The 19,830-nt window shown below is 38.5% G+C and overlaps 2 protein-coding genes across 4 annotated transcripts in view; one reads left to right on the top strand and one right to left on the bottom strand.

Moving 5' to 3' along the window:
* The window catches only part of LOC136026257 (protein brambleberry-like), a 179,569-nt gene that overhangs the window by 150,156 nt on the left and 9,583 nt on the right, over positions 1-19,830 (bottom strand). For all 3 annotated transcript variants that reach the window (XM_065702635.1, XM_065702636.1, XM_065702637.1), the window contains exon 3: positions 8,233-8,361. In XM_065702635.1, the coding sequence (XP_065558707.1) occupies positions 8,233-8,361 (129 nt within the window). The remainder of the gene's footprint in view (positions 1-8,232; positions 8,362-19,830) is intronic.
* LOC136026262 (trafficking protein particle complex subunit 4-like) overlaps positions 1-19,830 on the top strand; it is a 152,451-nt gene that overhangs the window by 110,857 nt on the left and 21,764 nt on the right. The gene's annotated exons all lie outside the window — the stretch shown is intronic.

Here is a 19,830-nt window from a genome sequence, read left to right on the forward strand (position 1 = left end):
TATCTCAACAACTGAGAAGAGCCATCATTCCAGATGTTAATAGTCTTCACAACGGATTTATCTAATCATAAATTGTCATTCAATAGTATATTAGAATTTACAAAAAAGTAATAGTAAATTGTGAAAATTGAATATTTTCCTTCTCAAAATCACAAACTGATAGCTTCTACCCAGGCATGTACGCAGGAATCTGTTTCGGGGGTGAGGGGCCAAATCCTTCAAACTCCTTATTCTGTGAGAAGTATCAGAAAATTTTGGAAAAATAAAAAAATCGTTAGAAGCTGAGGGGCAAGCCCGGAAGCCCCCCCCCCCGCGTACGTGCTAGGTTCTATCAGATGACAACACTTTCGGATGAGAAAATGGTCCTTTTGGATCTATAAATATTTCTATTTATTATCATAAGAAAATGATTTGTCGCCAGGACCAGGGAACTGCCACAAATCTTGAGCACTTTTGGTTTTAGTCTTTTGAAACCGAAATGACCGTTCGCTCGATATATGTTCTCCACTAGTCAAAATACTATAAACTATTGCAAGTTTATTTATATTGCTATAACACTATGGGCACTATGAAAATAACAAAATATGAGGATAGTTCATGCTCTTTGCGATGTAATACAGATTATCAAATAAAGGACTAAGAAAACACAAATCCTAAGTTTTGTCATTCTGGAAGAGCATACAAGTCGATCAAATTAAGTTTCTACCAGAAGGTACAAAATGTACTCCATCAAAATGACGAGAACCATATGGACAAAAGAAAGCTGAATACAACATACATAAACTAATTCACATAATTCACAATAGTCACAAATTCATACTAATTCATATATTCGTTTAAACTAATTCACACTTTTAAATAGGATTACTTTTTTCTGGATAATATTAAAATGACCAAATTACATTTTTCTAAATTTCATTTTTCTTGTTAACCTTTCTATTGTAGATACACTTTTTATAAGGAGATAAGAAACATGCCAATAACGACCATTGTATTTTTTTTCATTTGCTTCCTTTTTTTCTTATGACTACAGTGTCATCACAAATCATAATAATAACAAAATCATAACTTCATGAAATTTAGAAAATGTACATTTAGTAGATTTTCAGTCACTTCCATTTCAAGGGTTTTTTTTTACTTGCACTTTTTAAAATCAATTTACGAGTCAGAGAAATGACCACTCGGTCTTTACAGTCAAAAAGAGAATTACGGCTCGCAAAGACAAAATCGATCTCCTCGATCTTTCCACTCAAAAAGAGAATCAGTGCTCACAAAGACAAAGTGTTTGGCAGAACAACCCCATATAATCCTATCTAACACTCCAAAATCAATCTGTTTTAGTCGATCCCCTTGATCTTCCTACCTCAAAAAAAGAATCACGGCTCACAAGACTGGACATTTGGTGGAACAATTCTATATATTCTTCTGTGAAAAGATTAAATTCACTTGACATCCCACAATGTAAGCCCTCAAGAAAATTTCAAAATCAGCATTTTGGCACCCAGAGAAGCAATTGGGCAAAGATAATTATTGGCGCTGCCCTTCGTAATTACCAACGGAAGAAACGTCGTATTCCGGAAACTGAACCGTCGATTCAAAACCCCATTTCTCAGCAATGACTCTGGAGAATCTTTTTCTTTTTCTTTTTACTACGCATAATCAGTGCATCTGGATCGCAGCGGTAGCTAGCAACCTAGTAAGAGACGATCACTCCCTATAGTACAAAATGGAATAGCCCATAACTCCTAAAAATAGAATCAAATCAAAAAACGAAGTACTCAATTAGAACGGCCTTGTCTCAAACCCCTATATAATAAATTTACCGTCCCTTGGCTTGAACAACAAGGAAAATAAAATGGCTTGAAAATCAGGAAAAGTGGCTGCAACCACGATATTCTGCATATACGACATCTTTTTTTCTTTTTTCTTCTTTTCCACGTATAGCTAGGCACTGGACTATTGCAGAGAGCTGTTTAATGGCTCATTCTAAACGGCTCTCTACGATGTTCCAGTGACGGATATTAATGGGGTTGACAATCTTTAGTAATATTTTCTTTTTTAAAATGATCAATTTTTTACGAATAACTCCATTTTTCTATAGCACTGTAGTAGCTTTTTATGGCACTTGGTATTAACCAAGTAACATATAGCGATCGCAAATTCTGTCGGTCTGTCTGTCGGTCCCGGTTTTGTTACTTTAGGCACTTCCAGCTAGGACGCTAGGACGATGCTAGGACGATGAAATTTGGCAGGCGTATCAGGGACCGGTTTTTCCCGATTTGATCATCTCTGGGAAGTCGGGGGCCGGTTAATTTGGAAAAAATAAAAAAATGAAGTATTTTTAACTTACAAAGGGGTGATGGGATATTAATGAAATTTGATGTTAAGAAGGATGTCGTGTGTCAGAGCTCTCATTTTAAATCCCGATCAGATCTGGTCATATTGGGGGAGTTGGAGGGGGGAACCTAAAATCTTGGGAAACGCTTATAGTGGAGGGATCGGGATGAAACTTGGTGGGAAAAATAAGCAGAAATCCTAGATCCGTGATTGACGTAACCAAAGAGGATCTTCTCTGTTTGGCGGAGTTGGGGGGAGGGTTCATTCTGACAAGTTAGAAAAAATGAGGTATTTTTAACCTACGAAGGAGTGATTGGATCTTAATGGAATTTCACATTTAGAAGGACCTCATGACTCAGATCTCTTACTTTAAATCCCGACTGTATCCAGAGTCATTAAGGGGGCAGTTGGGGGGGGGGGAGAGCCGGAAGTCTTGGAAAACACTTAAACCGGAGAGATCAGGATGAAACTTGGTGGGAAGATTAAACACAAGTCCCAAATACGTGACTGACATAACCGGAACGGATCCGCTCTGGATCCGGTGACATATGGGGGAGTTGGGAGGGGGGACCTAAAATCATGCAACACGCTAAGAGTGGAGGGATCGGGATGAAACTTGATGAGAAAAATAAGCAGAAGTCCTAGATACGTGACTGACATAACCAGACTGGAGCCACCCTCTTTGGTGGAGTTGGGGGGAGTAATTCGGAAAATTAGAAAAAATGAAGTACTTGTAACTTACGAACGGGTGATCAGATCTTAATGAAATTTGATATTTAGAAGGATCTTGTGCTTCAGAGGTCTTGTTTTAAATCCTGATCAGATCTGGTGACATTGGGGGGAGTTGCAGGGGGAGACCGGAATTCTTGGAAAACGTGAAAATTGAGGTATGTTTATCTTACGAATGGGTGATTGGATTTTAATGAAACTTGTTAAATAGAAGGATCTTATGTCTCAGATGCTCCATTTTCAATTCAAACCGGATCCGAGGACATAGGGGTTTGGAGGGGGGAAACATATCTCTTGGAAAACGCTTAGAGTGGAGAGGTCGGGATAAAACTTGATTGGAAGAATAAGCATAAGTTATAGATACGTGATTGACACAATTGGAACGGATCTGTTCACTTTGGATTAGCTGGTGGTGTTGATTCGGAAAAATTAATAAAATCGAGGAATTTTAACTTAAGAACGGATGACTAGATCTTAATGAAATTTGATATTTAGAAAGAACTCATGTCTCAGAGCTCTTATTTCAAATCCCGACCAGATCTGTTGACACTGGGGGTATTTGGAGGGGGAAAAGGGAAATCTTAGAAAACGCTTAGAGTAGAGAAATCGGGATGAAACTTGGTGGGTAGAATAAGCAAATGTGGTGGATAAGTGATTGACGTAACCGTACTGGGTCGACTTTCTTTGGGGGAGTTGGGAGGTTCAGTGCTTTAATGAATTTGGTGCTTCTGGGCGTGCTAGGACGATGGAAATTGGTAGGCGTGTCCGCGGGCCGCACAAATTTACTTGATAAAGTCGTTTCCCCCGATTAGACCATTTGTGGGGCTGAAGGGAGAGGAAAAAGTAGAAAAAAATAAGGTGTTTATTACTTACGACTGGGTGATCAGATATTATTGAATTTTGGTATTTAGAAGGATTTCGTGACTCAGAGCTCTTATTTTAAATCCCGTTTGGCATCAAGCCTCCGATTTTCCTTTTAAATCAATCTATTGAGTCTTAGAATTTTGCTAGAGCTCATACCATATGAGCTCTTGGCTCGTCCGGCCTCGTCACAAGTGCCATATGAGCTCTTAGCTCTTGTTTTATTATAACATCATTTATATAAAGGATCGATATACTTCATCATAAATGGTGTTAGTCAAGTAGTTTACATAAACGATCGATATATTTCACTAAAAAAGGGGACTATGTAAGTTTCATCGGATTTAGCTGAAACTTAGTTAAGAACACACACGGCAAATAATAACTAAAAGTTACGATAATAAAAGCATCTGTCTGGGGTAAAGTGCCAAACTGAGGATCGTATCATACTATTCCAACTGAGAAAAAAACCATTGTTATTTCCTGTTTGTAACTTCATCTGAGTTGCGGCGGTAGCTAGCGGTAGCAACCTAGCATGAGACAATAGCGTCCCATCATTATAAAAACCTATATATTTTAAGGATTTTAGGGTGATGAGAAACAAGACCAGAAAAACCAATAATTTATTTCCGTCATAATAGACCCTTTAACTCTTAACGTAGCAGCAGCAAAAGACCTTTTGTCCAGAGAACTACGTAAGAACAGGATAACTATTACATGGCTGACTGAGACCCACCTGATCCAGAGTAGTGAAGAACAAATAGGCGATAACAATTCATTGTTCTGGTCTGGTGGTAGCACAAGAAGAAACAGCCTCGGCCTTGTGCTCAACAGCCTAGCAAGAAAGAGCCCGTTTTTCTACGAAGCGATTTCGAAGACTTAAGAAAGCACGTTTCCAGAAAAACATGGCAAAATGAAGGTTCTAGCGTGTTATACTTCAACGAACGATTCTGATGATGACACCGAAACAACATTTTATGCTGAGCTCTCCAGAACACTCACAAGCGTATCCCCCCACAACATCAGCGTCCTGCTAGGGGACTTTAACACAACAGTAAGAGATAACACATGCTTATGGAGAGGCACCATAATGGCGGGAAACACCCGATCCTCTTAATGACAATGGTCTGCACCTACTTGAGCTCTGCAAATCTCACGACCTTGTTGTTGCAAACAAGTACTCTCAGTGCAAAACCATCCACCAATGTACATGGTACAGCAATGACGGCTGCACGAAAGAAACCGATCGACTATGTTATCATCTCGAAGCGCTGGAGGTCGTCGCTGAGAAATCGCAGAACGTACAGATCAGCCTATTTTAGAAATGCTGACCACACAATTCTCTGCGCTGAAGTTCAGCTTCGCCTGAGAGCCCAGCAGTGAGAAAGGAGGCCAACAGTTATTAAGGAGTTGGACGTCAATCAAAAGTACGCCGTCGAAATATCGAACCAATTCGAGCTACTTCACACTCTCACGAACAGCAAAGATGCATGGAAGTACTTCAAGACTCAAAGGCATGAAGCCGCGCAACTAGTCCTAGACAAGAAGAGGTGCCCCAAGAAAGCTTGGATTTCAGAAGAAACTTCGTATGTCATAGAAGTGAGGCGGGAGGCTCGACTACATGGTGACGGCGTCCTGCAGGGAGCTAAATGGTATCCACAACAAGCTCATCCGCCGAGACCGAGAGAAGTTCGTCCAAAACAAAGCTGACGAAATCGAGAAAGCGACACGGAAGAAATGTATAGGCAGTCTGTTCAAGCATCTTCGAGATTTCACAGAAAGTAAGGCTCCTAAAGTGGGGCCAGTCGTTTCAGGAGACGGGACTCTTCTTTCGGATGAAAGCTCATGCCTCGATCTCTGGAAGGAACATTTCTCCTCGCACCTGAACAGAACTACTCCCCCTATGGTAGCCGACGAAATTCTCTGTCCTTCTCCCAGCCATCAAAGTCGGGGATCTTCCCACTGATCTATTTAACAACTCAGAAATAAGAAGCGCGATGAATAGGCTGAAAAACAATGAGGCATCTGGTGTATAAGGCATAAGTTCAGAGTTGCAAAAATATGTGGGGCCAGCCATGTTCATTTTTCTGCAAACTCTCTTTTCCATTGTGTGAGAAACAGTGGTAATTTCGGAAGACTGGCGAAGTGGAATCCTCATACCCTTATTGAAGAGCAAAGGCAGGCAAAGTGACTTTGTCAATTACTGGCGAATAACCCTTCTCTCAGTACCCGACGAACTCTTCTCGATGGCGCTTCTGGATCGTTGCCGAAACATTATCCGCTGAATCCAACGACCAGAACAAGCCGGTTTTATGTCAAAGCGATAGACTATAGAGTAAATACTCACAGTACGTCAAGTAGTCGAGAAAACTAGTGAGTTTCGACAGAGAGCATTCATCGCCTTTGTCGAATTCCGAGATGCCTTCGATTCAATCGACCAGGATGTCCTGTGGGGCATCTTGAAGTCCATCAGCCAGCCAGATAAAAACTGCAGACTCTTCGAAACACTCCATCACGAAACTCCGTCCAAGTCAACAGCCGACAAAGCCCGTTCTTCCGAATTTGTACAGGGTTCGGGAAGGTTGTGTGCCGTTGCGCACATAGACCTCGTCATGGCGAAGAACGACCTCAAGGTCGTCATTGCCACTTAAATTTGGTGATCGCAACCCCTCGGACGCTGACTTTGCCGAAGACCTAGTGCTCATGGCGGAATCCACGGACCAACTGGTCGAAGTACTTAACATCCTACAAGAAGAAACTGAGAAAGTAAGACTACGGGTCAACTGGGACAAAACAAAGATTATGATCGTTGATCCATCCTCAAGTATCACCCACCCTCCTTTGGCCCTGCACCCAACAACTACTGTCGACGTAGTTCAGCAGTTCACGTACTTGGGCTCTGTCATTGCTGTTGACGGCTCACTTTTCCCAAAACAACAAACAAGAATAGCCATTGCATCTGCTGCCATGGGGAGGTCAAATCGTCACCTATGGAGGAAACCAAGTATTATTCGAAGCAAGAGGCTGCGAATCTTCTACGCCCAAGTCGGGTCTGTAATTCTTTATGGAACAGAAACCTTGCCGGCCACAATCACAGCTCTCTGGACGTGTTCCAGACAAAAAGCCTTAGGAGGATAGAAGGCCTAAGATGGTTCGACTTCGTCAACAACGAGGAGTTACTACAAACAACGTAGAAGACAGTATTTTCCATCCAAATTGCGGAGCGCACTCTCGGATGGTACGATCATCTCCTTAGAATGCCATCACACCTACCTGCGAAAATTTTGCTGGACTTTAACCCAGCAGAAGCCGGCTGGACACGACCCCTCAGCAGACCGAAACATTGACGGTCAGATAGTCCTTCAAAATACTTGAAGTTGGCAAACATCAATGTCCCACGATGCACAAGTGTTAGCTGCTGATCGCACCAATTAAGGAGGCTGACATCACTTTCTACGCTGAGCCACGCCCGGCACGAGACATAAGTCAAAGTCAAGTAAGTTTTAACAGAAACTAAACTTAAAATTAAGTAAAACTTACAGAGCTCAACTTGGTGTAACTTGAACTTAACCGTTAGACTACAATAAAAAATTAGGTATGTAAAGACCAAATGACCTACAAAACCTTCCCGCATGAAATTAGGGAGACTTGCATGAGAATAATCCTTCATCAAACATAGTTTTTCTCCTCTCTATTACACTTAGAACCAAACAAATATATAAAAATAAACGGGAATAATGCTCAGTCCCCCCCTCTGACAGGGAGCCATAGACCTCTTTGAAGTTTCTTTGTAGTTACCATTCGATGAAAACAAAAAATATAGAATAATTTTAAAAAATCAAGAGCCAAGGTGATTTTCTACCAGTTGAAAAAAAAAAAAAAAAAAAGCAAGAAGACCAAAACAGGCACTTCGGCAGCAAGTCTTCAGTGCTCAAACACACACACACACAAAAAATACAGCTTTATGATTTTTGTTTTATATAATTTGTGTTTTTAGAACACTGAGGATGGCTTGGCTGAGGACCTTGACGAAATATCTGTTTTTATCCTTTCACTTAGTTTTTTAAACTCTTTGAAAATCACCTTTTTGCTTTTCTATTGTTTTATTAGTTATTTTTACACTTTTCATATTGTTTTATTAGTTATTTTTACACTTTTCATCAAACGTCAGGTATAGCCAGTTGGGCTTAGAACATATTTATAGTCACACTAACACCCCATCCACAGTTTACAACATTAACAAAGAGGACGAATGGAGTTTTAGAGCAATGATATAGAACAGAGACTTAGGTTGCTAGTTCTTACCATGTCAGCCGTGCATAGATAAGTCTTTCTTCCTTCATATCCAGCTTGACAATTGAGAAGAGCAATGCTGAAGCGTGATAGTTCATCTTCGTTCATTCGATCGCATCGCTCTTGGAGCTGTATGACCACCTAAAAAGGAAAAAAAGTATAAGTAAAAGGAAGAAAAAGATGTAGAAGGAAAAAGGAAGTAAAAACAAACAATTAAAATAATAAGGACAAGTATTGAACGTAAAAGCTGAAGCAACTTCAATAAACAGGCCATTATGAAAGAGATACTTTTAATAAAAGTTCTAGTTAGATTTGTTTTTAGGTAGCCCGAAGGGCAACAATTTTAATCTTCTTTTCTTTTTCAATTCTTACAGTTCTATTGTCTAACCTAAGTGAAATGCCGTCATTATTCTAATCTTAGAAAATCCCCCAGCAACGACATGGTTATGAGCTTAGCATCCTGTTTTGATGAACAGGCTTTAGTGGTAAAACTTGTGGACTACATGTGTGTAGACCAGCTACCTAGGAGGGACAGTGACAGAATAACAGTTATCTGTTTAGGCTTACCTATGAGCCCACTTTTTAGGTTTCAAAGGCAAAATGAGTTTTTGGGAGATAATAAGTTTTCTGAAGGACAATGAATTCTTCTGCGAATAAAGGAAGTATGGACTTGGAATAGTCGCCATTTTGGAAGCAAAATTAAATAGCTTTTATGAGAAGAAAACCAGCAGTCACCACACAACATGTAGTTTTATTTAGCGAAAGAACTGGAAGTCACTTCGCCGAAAATGTGGCAATATTAGGCTAAAACGCTACAAACGCCCCGTACTCAAGGAAACCGGTCAATGAAAGAACAATGTGTACACGATTTGCTTCTAACCACGCCAAACCGTCGTCGATCAACTGCTATATACCCCATAAATGACACGGATAACACCATCAAAGATAGTTTCTATGACATCCTTCGATCAATAACCAACTCGGCCCCCCTCCCCGATGTCCCCTGTACAAAATTTCACCAAGATAAATCGCATGGTACTCAAGTGACTGGATAAAATGGCAGCATAAACGGTAACAAAGCTCGACTTGTCAGCTTAGCCGTCAAGAGAGATTTTCTGACTAGAGCTGCAATCCATAAATATACTTCGATATTCTCAGCTGGAACCACCAAAAACATAAAATCGACTATTTCCTGATTCGCTGGAGAACGCGAACAAGCTTAAAAGACGTTCAATGTTTCAGAAGTGCCGACCATGCTTCAGATCATCCATTAATAGCCGCCACACAGGAATTGGAAGTGCAGATCAGAAACAGAAAACTTACATACTCTGAAGCTTTGAAGCAGACAAGTTAAGTCAAAAGGGTGTTAGATCATCGTTTTATACAGAACTGTCCTGTAAATTCGAAGCCCTCGGCAACCTAGAAGAAGACATCAAAGAAGCTTGATAGAGAATTCTTAAAAACCAAAAGGATACGACTGAAGAAATTCAGGATTGGAGAACTAGTAAGCAACTGTGAATCTCCACAAATACCTGGGATCTCATAGAAAGTTACTAGAACCTTAAGTCAAATTCTGAATGAAAATACCCAATCTATTTAGATTAAGCTCTTAGAGTACGAAGAAACTGACAAATTGACTTGTCGAAAAGACGGCAATAAAGGAACGAAGAGACCAGACCATCGGAAGAAGCATCAAGCCAAGTAGAAACACAAACTTTTTACCCCCACACTGCAAAACAGAGAAAAGTCAAGTGTACAAAAAAGCCCAGTAAAGAAAAAGCAGGGATATTCCCGCCAGCCATGGAAGAACACAAGGAACGATGGGCTAGTTTTTTCAAAGGTCTATGAAAATACCCCGCACTTGAAGTTCCACATTATACCAGAAAAAAACATCTCTTTCATTCATGGGTTAGTGATGACAAGCCGACAAAAACCAAGACCCGCTCAGCAGCTAACGAATTGGAAGACGGAAAAAACCATGTACAGACCGCAGTTCAGCAGAAATGATCGAGTCCAGCCTGCGACAAACCTTGCCTTTCTGACCATCCTTCTTCTCGCTTCTGTTGCGGAACAAACCTTTCGCATATAATGGAAAACATGAATTTTAGTCAAACCGTTCAAGAAAGGAGATGCGAAAGAATACGGGAACAACAGAGGCATCAATCTTCTGTTGATCCCATCGAAGCTATTTTCGACTAAAATATTAAGAAGACTCAAAACTGCCCTACATCCTGACTTGCGAGAGCAACAGCTTGGATTTCAGCCAAATATATCCTATGCCAACCTTATCTTTACTGTACGCGTGGTGCTTGAAAAATCCAATTGGTGGAGAAAACACTTGTATATAACTCTTCTAGAACTTCAAGACACCGTTTGACTTATTGATGTAGAATAAGGAAAGAAAAATAAATAAATATAAAATCCGAATCGCAGGGAAGCTTCTTCAGGACATCAACTGCGTCGTCGCGCTCATAAAATCAACTGGCAGAAGATTCAGGAATCTTTAAGCCAACCTGCAAATAAAACTCAACAGGTCGGATTGCACATCAACTGCGACATTAAAACTTAAAATGCACAGAAATTACTCCGAGTATGAGAGGGGCAGTTCCCTTCTCGACACCCCGCTCTTTACGCTAAAGTTTGCCTCTTTCTCTCAATTTTACTTCATTAAACAGTAAAAAACTTTACCACAAAGAGCGGGGCGTTGAAAAGGGAACGGCCTCTTTCATATACAAAGTAATTTCTGTTGGTCTTAAGTTTTAATGTCGCTCCTCACTTTCAGTTAAAAAACTAGTTTTTTTATTTAATTTCTGAACGTTTTTGAATTAATGCATGTTTGATTGTGGCTCTCCGGACATAAATTATTAAAATAAAATTTGCATATTAATTAATTTGTTTTGGCTAAATGGCCTTCTCTTAGTTTTGATCAGACAATTTTGAGAAAAAAGGGGTGGGAGAGGAGGCCTAGTTGCCCTCCAATTTTTCCGTTACTTAAATAGGCAACTAGAACTCTTAGTTTTAACGAACGTTTTTAATATTCAAAACTACACGTTAAGAATTAACTTACGTAACGAGCTTCTATATTCGTATATTTTTATTATGTATATGAGGGGGTTTGTCCCCTCGTTAATACCTCACTAATTACACTAAAGCTTAAATTTTGTCCCAATTCTTTAAAATGACCCCTGAATCAGAAAGGCTGTAGAATAAATAGTTGAAATTACAAAAAATACTTTAGCGTAAAGAGCGAGGTATTTAGGAGGAGAAGAACCCCTTATATGGGTAATAATCTCTGTTCGTTTTAAGTTTTAATGCTGTTCCTTACTTTCAGTTGAAAAGCTTTTTCATATTTATTTTTCATTATTTTTCTTATAATTATGCAAGAAAATCCTGCACCCCCTTCATTGAATTTCTCTTCCCCTATGACATATTCGTCCGAGGAAAGATCCTCCCACATAGCCCCTCCCCTAAACCCCCCCCAAACCAAAAAAATCTCCCTGAACACATCTGTACACTTCCCAATAACCATTACTGTATGTAAACACTGTTCAAAGTTTGTAACTTGCAGCCCCACCCCCGAAGACTGTGGGGGAGTAAGTAATTCCCAAAGACAGTTACTATGTTTTTCGACTATGTTGAACAAAATAGCTATCTCAAAATTTCCATCCTCTGAATTTGGGAAGAAATGAGAATGGGAGGGGGCCTAGGTGCCCTCCAATTTTTTGGTCACTTAAAAAGGACACTAGAACTTTTCATTTCCTTTAGAATGAGCCAAAAAAAAAACACGCACCCGTGATCGGTCTTCTGGCCAAAAATACGAACTTTCATATTTTTGTAGATAGGAGCTTTAAAAGATATTCAATGTATTTTCAGGTCAATATCGAAATTGAAAGGAACAGGGTTCCGGATCTGCACGGACTTGCCGACCAAATTAAATACTGTGAGAAATGAATTACTGGCTAAGGGTAAGGAATTACGAGATAATGGATCCGTACAATTTACACGCCTGAAGCAAAAAGGTGCCAAATTGTGGCTTGAATACAAATCGGATTCAGAGTCGCAGTGTAAGATCACTAAAGGCGACTAGTGTGAGAAAAAAAGGTCTACTCTGCTCTTGATTGATATATTTTGCATTTTTGTGTTTGTGTGATGTTGATTATTTACTTTCGTGTGTTACTTAGGCTAGCTTGGTTCATAATTCTCTTCATTATTTTTGCCCCAGTTATTTCCGTTCATTTATACCTACTCAATATAAGTTTGCTCGAAGGATGGCAGGTTTTCCATGATTCATCAATGGCACGGGGTCCTTGTCGCGCGGACTTGCTGACACGAGGTAGGATCTTTCCGACTCTTTTTATATGAATTCTAAGTTTGCGGTTGTGGAGGGACGCGATAGGCTGGCAGCTTTGAAGAGGAAACCTCTAAACCTTTCGTTGCTTTCTGAAACTTTTAATGTTTTTGGTCAAAGAGAAAATAACACTTTTTCAGAAATAAAACCGTCATTTCTCCTGATGAAATAAATAGACTTGAAGATAATTCGAAGAGAATTGGATTTATAAACACACAGGGACTAATTAGTTCTATTGATGAACTAACCAGATTATTGCCAAGAAATCAAATTGATATTTTGGGAGTTTGTGAAACATTCATCAGTGATGCGACAAAACATAATGTTAAAATTCCGGTATATAATTTCATTGAAAAAAGTAGACAAAACCATGGAAAAGGTGGCCTCGGGTTATTTTTGAAAGAAGGAGTGCATTTTAAACGTCTGCCAGAGCTCGAAAAATATGAAGTTGAAAAATTGTGTGAAATTTTGGCTGTTGAATGTCGGGCCGGAACCAAGAAATTACAAATTTGTGTCGTTTATAAGCCTCCGTTGGCACCAATCCCGCTTTTTCTGCAATCTTTGGAATCCTTATTAGCCTCTTTAGACGATGAAGATGTTGTGGTCATGGGGGATTTTAATATAAATTTATTGAATTATGATGAAAATACTCAAACAACCAAATTTATTTCTCTAATGACATCAAAATCACTGATTCCCTCATGTACAATACCAACGCGGGTTTCACTCACTAGTGCAACTTTCATCGACAACATATTTTTAACAACACTAGCCACGTCTTCACAAGTTGTTTTAACGGATTTTTCTGATCATTTTTTGTTAATTTCCGATGTGAAATATCAGCTTCAAACAAAAAAAAGCACCAGAAATATCACACCGGATTATCAATAAAAAAAATCTAGACTGTTTAAAGGATAAATTGAATATTATCGATTGGTCTCGTGTATTTGATGCTGAAGACGTAAACTCTGCAATGACTCATTTCTTCGAAAAATTTAACGCTGCTTTTGACGAGTCATGCCCCAGAGTAAAAACACGAAAAGGAAAACATAATCAACCCATTCAAACTTGGATATCGCCCTCCCTTTTGACCTCAATAAAACAAAAAAACTGTCTTTATAAAAAATTGTTATCATTCCCAAGCGAAGAAAATAAAACAACTTTCAAAAAATACAAAAATCTACTTTCAAAAATAATACGTAATGCTAAAACAAAATTTTATTTTGATTCTTTTAGAGAAGTAAGTAAGTCACCAAAGAAAACTTGGGAGCTAATAATGCTTAAATCGATCACCAAAAACTTCTACACCATCAGAAATAAAGGACGCTCATGGTCATATAATTGAAAGGGAGCTAGAAATAGCTAATTACATGAATTTGCATTTCGCGTCAATTGGACAATCGGTAGCCAACAAGCTCCAACATAACCTGCCCTATGGTCAATGTGATTATCGTACATACCTTGTAAAGCCTTCTGTAAAATCTATGTTTTTAACACCGGTAACAGAGAAAGAGCTTGCCAATATTGGTAAGCTTTTGAAAAATGGGAATTCCCCGGGGATTGATGAATCGATTGATTTTACCGAGTATTAATAAAGTAATGTGTCATTTGATAAATCTGTCATTTAGATCGGGAACTTTTCCGGATTCATTTAAGAAAGCAAAGGTGATACCACTGTATAAAAGCTCTGACCGGAGCAATTGCACGAATTACAGACCGATATCTATTCTTTCAGGCTTTTCTAAATTAATGGAGCGATGTTTTTATAATCGAGTGTATAATTTCCTTACTTCGAATGATTGTTTTTCAAAAAATCAGTATGGGTTTAGAAAGGGACATAGTACGCAGGACGCTATCCTGACAATGGTCCAATTTATTCACGAATGTCTTGATAAAAAAATGATTCCGGCAAGTATTTTTTTGGATCTTGAGAAAGCATTTGACACGATTTGTCACGAAATATTGTTGTTTAAATTAAGCCATGGCGGGATACGAGGACCAGTGCACGATTTTATCGCATCTTACCTAACAGGTCGATCCCAAGTAACAACTATCAATAAAACAGTTTCGGATCCATGCTTATTGCCCAATATTGGTGTTCCTCAGGGTTCAATTCTGGGACCACTGCTCTTCCTAATGTACATAAATGACCTTCCATTAGCAACAGAAACCAACAGCCTGAATGTCCTTTTCGCCGATGAAACCGGATCAACACTTGCAGGGAAGTCGGAAGATGATGTCAAAGAGAAGCTGTAAATCGTGTTTTCCCAGCTGATTGTATGGCTAAAACCTAATCTTTTGTCATTGAATGCCGCCAAAACGAAATTCATCATTTATAGTAGACTTGGACACAAAGCAAAAGGAATTTCAACTATAATTGATCAGGCTACAGATATTCGAATTCAAAGGGTAACTTCACTCCGGTATCTTGGTATAACTATTGATGAAAATCTATCTTATAAAGAACATTGTAAAAGATCACGCGTTAAAATCGCCTAAGGAGTTGGTGTAATGAGGAGGCTTCAGCATTTTTTCCCCTATGAAGTTCTACGACTCATTTATTTTGCCTTGGTGCATTCCCATCTTACATATTGTTCCCTAATTTATTTAGCAACTTTCAAATATCATATAAAACCGATACAGACTCTTCAAAACCGGGCTCTTCGAATTTTGCAAAGATATTTACCGTCGCCTTCTTCCTATCCGAATAAATCTAAAACTGAAACTACATATTTATTAACTAATATTTTGCCTGTTTCAGAATTATTCACTCTTCATTCTTTTTTATTCAAGGTAAAATATAACCGCTCAGAACTGCCTTCGTACTTTCGTACGAGAAATTTTTTCCCTGAGCAGCCTGACCATGTTTATGAAACCCGTAATAAATGGAGAATGCAGCACCTGAAATTAACCACTGAGAGATCACGGTTCTCGCCATATTTCTCGATCATGGGTTCATGGCATTTTTATCTACCATATATTGACCACAGTAAATCTCTCCCACATATTAAAAAGCAACTTCATTCTATCCTTATAAATAAATTCAAGAATCAGTAATAAAAAAAATCTTAAAGTGAATAGTTGTTTGTTTGATATTGATAAGGTGGGCTCATTTTTTTTTCCAGATAAGTTGCCAGTCATCGGTCACCCTCGCTTGCACACTGTTTTTGTTTTGTTTTTCGGATTGATATTTGCCGAGTGTCAGTTGTTTTGTGGGTGGGTTCCCGTCTAGTGGTGAGTCGTGGATTTATTTATATTTACTTTATGCATTTGTTTTTGTTTCTTTTTTCTGTCAAATAGGTGTGCTATATTGTTATACCGGGTCTTTGTCAATCGACCTTGTGTCTCCGGCTTGACCCTTTTTTTTATATATATATTGTGTATGCTGTACAGAAGTTTAAATAAAATCTTGAATCTTGAATCTTGAAACTTTTACAACAGGGTTCTCTGATACGCTGAATGTGATGGTGTGACTTCGTTAAGATTCTACGACTTTTACGGGGTGTCCCCTCTATTTTCCAAAATAAGGTAAATTTTCTCAGGCTCGTAGCTTTTGATGAGTAAGACTAAATTTAATGAAACTTATATATTTAAAATCAGCATACAAATCCGATTCTTTTAATGTATGTTTTAGTATTGGAATTCCGTTTTTTAGAGTTTCGTTTACTATTGAGCCGGGTCGCTTCTTAGTACAGTTCGTTACCACGAACTCTTTGATTTAATTAGACACTGAATTCTTTCAATAGTTACGAAATAGTGATAACATTTTTACGTCTTATAAACAATTAAAAAATATTTATTCAGTATTCTGTAACCAAATGGAATATGTAACGTCACTGGATAAATTGAATTGACTGGAATTTTTGTCCACTGCATTAATTGAACTTTTGGCATTCTGAAAATGAGATAACTTCATACAAAATCAAAGAGCAGTTTGCCAGTTTTGCATTAATAAAGATTATAGCGGCACATAATTTGCATTCATATTGGCAAGACCTGTGATAAGCAGACCTCTGACTTTCTTCATTTAATTCCAAGGAATGTTTACACAAGGCCAGAATCCAGGGGATGGTCATATCTCAAATGATGTGGAATCTCGAATAATGGCGATGCTCACCCTAATGAATGGTCAGTTAGCAAAAATAGACCAAATTTCATCAGAAATAGCGGGAATAAATGGGGGACTGGCACAGTTATAAACTATTTTGGACGGAGCGATCACTGAAGCTAAGACAAAAAACATAAATACGCAGCGAGAAGTGGATTATCTGAGAACAGAACTGGAGAAGCCACGACTAAAATGATTACTATGGAGGCTGATTCGAAAAGACCAAATGTGATTATGTACAACTTCGATCCGTTAAGACGAGCACAGACATTATTTAAAGATATAGTTACCACTTTTAACCAGTTTATTCCGAACGCCTCGATACATCTTAGGGACGTAAATGACGTTTTCCGTATTAAGTGTATTCAAAACCCCACCCCGTTTTGGTTAAATTTACGAGTGCTTTTTGCCGCAATTTTATTCTGAAATTAGGTCAAAATTTTAGACACGCAAGAATTTGGATTACGCCTGACTAAAAAACATGAGAATTGCTTCAAAGAAAGAAAATGAAATTTACCCTTGAGGCAGCGAAATCAGCGGGAAAAGAGGCGAAGTTGCGTTGTATGATATTGTTTGTAGAGAACAAGAGTTATGTATATAATTTCGTAATTGATGCGATAGAGGAGCGCACAGTACCTGGTGAGGAATATAGAAGGAGAGTTGCTTGTGCACACCAAACTCAAGCGTCACGTCTATGACGTCATTCGGTAGCCCATTTAGTGATCAGTACAATTGTAAAATGTAATCAAAGTACATAAAACAACCTTTTCTGTTACTGCGCCACAAGTTGAAAGGAACGCTCCAAAGAGAGGAAATTCCGAAATTATTAGCTCGAATGATAGTGCATGGAATACAACACAGCCGCTTTTTCTTATAGGTAGGGGCACAATAAATGAAAGGCAGGTCGCAAATCGTGAGCTATCTTTCAGAGATCAAAGTGATCCGTCGCAAGAATATGGAGACCAGGGCCATGGTGTTATACTGGAAATAATAAATATAGCGCATTGGAACATTCAAAGATGGAGGGAAATGAAAATTAATAGTCTATTGGTATCGCAGTGCATGTATGATATTGTAGCATTATCTGAAACATGGTTGGAAAATTAAATTCAGTTTGAAAGGTTTCGGTATTTCGGTGTCCATCGTAAAAAATCTAGGAATGGACGAACTTATGGTGGAGTAACAATTTTTGCATCTAAGAATTTTTTGTCCAACAAAAAATAAAGCATAAAGTCCAACGGCTTTGTCCAAATAAAAATAAGCATAAAGTCCAACGGCTGAAGAGTGTTTCTTGTAATTTGATACGGTTAAGAGTCGAAGCCGATGGACGGTTTATTATTTTTCGTGCAGTTCATATCTCTACAGAGTCGAGCTCACATAGCGAGGAGGATACGTGGTGTATATTAGACGATGAAAAACGTAAATTTTCTATTCAGTTTCCTTCCGATTCACTTTGTCGTATGGGGGACGTTAATGGTTATGTTGGAGTTACTCCAGAAGTTTTTGTGTCACCTCATGCCTGTACTGATGAAGCTGCTAGGAAGGTTTGGGATAATATAGTAATCCATCTCCCTCCGAGGGCAAGTAAAGACCATAGTAGACGAAAGAATAATTGGGGTCGTAAAATTTTGGATTTTTGTGGTAAGGCAAATTTTGTTATTTTGAATGGAAGATTTGGAAAGGATGGAAGTGTGGGAAATTTTGCTTGTTTTCAGGGGCTTCTCAAAGTGTGATTGATTATATTTTGGTGGATGTTCCTCTTTGGCGTCTTTGTGTGGATTTCGAGGTGATGGCAGCGGTAGATTTGGATCACTTACCCATTAGGGCTAATTCTGAATGGGTTAGTTCTAAGAAACTAGCGGCTAGTAGTGATAGGGAGAAAACACGCAGGGAAAATGGGAATTTAGGGATTAGAAATGCACTGAAAGTAACAGTAGAGAAAGAGAAAGATTTTCAGAGTATGACGATGAGTGAAGAACTTCATCAGGAATTAGAGTAATATTTGGTTTTATTAGGAGATGGAAAAATAGAGAAGTCGTTAGCATTAGTTTTTGATGTTGTATATGAGGTAGGTTCAAAGTTAAATTACAGAGTTAAGAATGATATTAAGAATGGATATTTTGATGACGGTTGTGAAAGGAAAGCGAGACTCCACTGCGGAAAGCGAGTGATAGCATAGGTAGTAGGGAAAATACTAGATTTTATACGGATAATTTAAAATTATCCATATGGTTATATGGTTGATTTAAAATAAGCATAAAAAAATGTTGAAGATTAAGAAAAAAGAACATGAAATTAGGACAGGAGAGGAAATGAAGAAAGATTATAGAGAAGGGGATATTAGGATCTTTTAGCATATAGTTAAGAAATCTATAGAAGGAATAGAGGTTTATGATGGTATACCAGCAGTAGATTCTTGGCCTAAATATTAAGAGGAGAGAGAAAATGAAGTGATTAGGGACCAAGGAGGAACTAGTTTGAATGTAGATTTGGTATCTGCAGTACCTGATGTAGTAGATAGGTCAATGAAAGAATTTGATGATGATTTGGTTGCTCCCATCCAGGTTAATGAAGCTTGGGAGACAATGAAAGGAGAGAGGTGGGTCTGCTAAGGTATAGATGGAAGAATGGCCCTTGTCTTGGGCTATGTCTATGTCTATTCCATGTGCCATTATTTAAAAAGGAGGATTGAAGTCGGTGGTTATGGTTTTTAGGAAAAGTGGAGAACAGATAGATTCGCAGTGTCAGTTTACGTATGAAAGTAGGAAACTAAACCTTGTAGATGAATTTCAATACTTAGATTGTAGGCTATCGTCAAATGGGAAATGGAAAAAAAAAACATCTTGAGATGGTAGAAAGTAAGGGAAATAAGACTGTCTGGAATGTTACGTAAAAGTAGTATTAAGGAAATTAGGAATGCAGGACTGCTAAAGTATCTTTTTAATACTTGGGTTAGATTAGCTTTGCATTACGGAGCGGAGCTTTGGGGGTTTCATAAGGGGTTAAATTTAGAAAGAATGCAGCTGAGGGTTTTTAAGCGTATGTCAGGTCTTGGTAATAAGTTTAATGGGTTAGTACTGAGAGGGGATATAAGAATAAAGTGTATGAGACACAGTAGGTTAATTAGCATGGTTAAATATTGGGAAAGGTTGTC

Source organism: Artemia franciscana, chromosome 4 (genome assembly GCF_032884065.1).
Source record: "Artemia franciscana chromosome 4, ASM3288406v1, whole genome shotgun sequence".
Classification (NCBI taxonomy): domain Eukaryota; kingdom Metazoa; phylum Arthropoda; class Branchiopoda; order Anostraca; family Artemiidae; genus Artemia; species Artemia franciscana.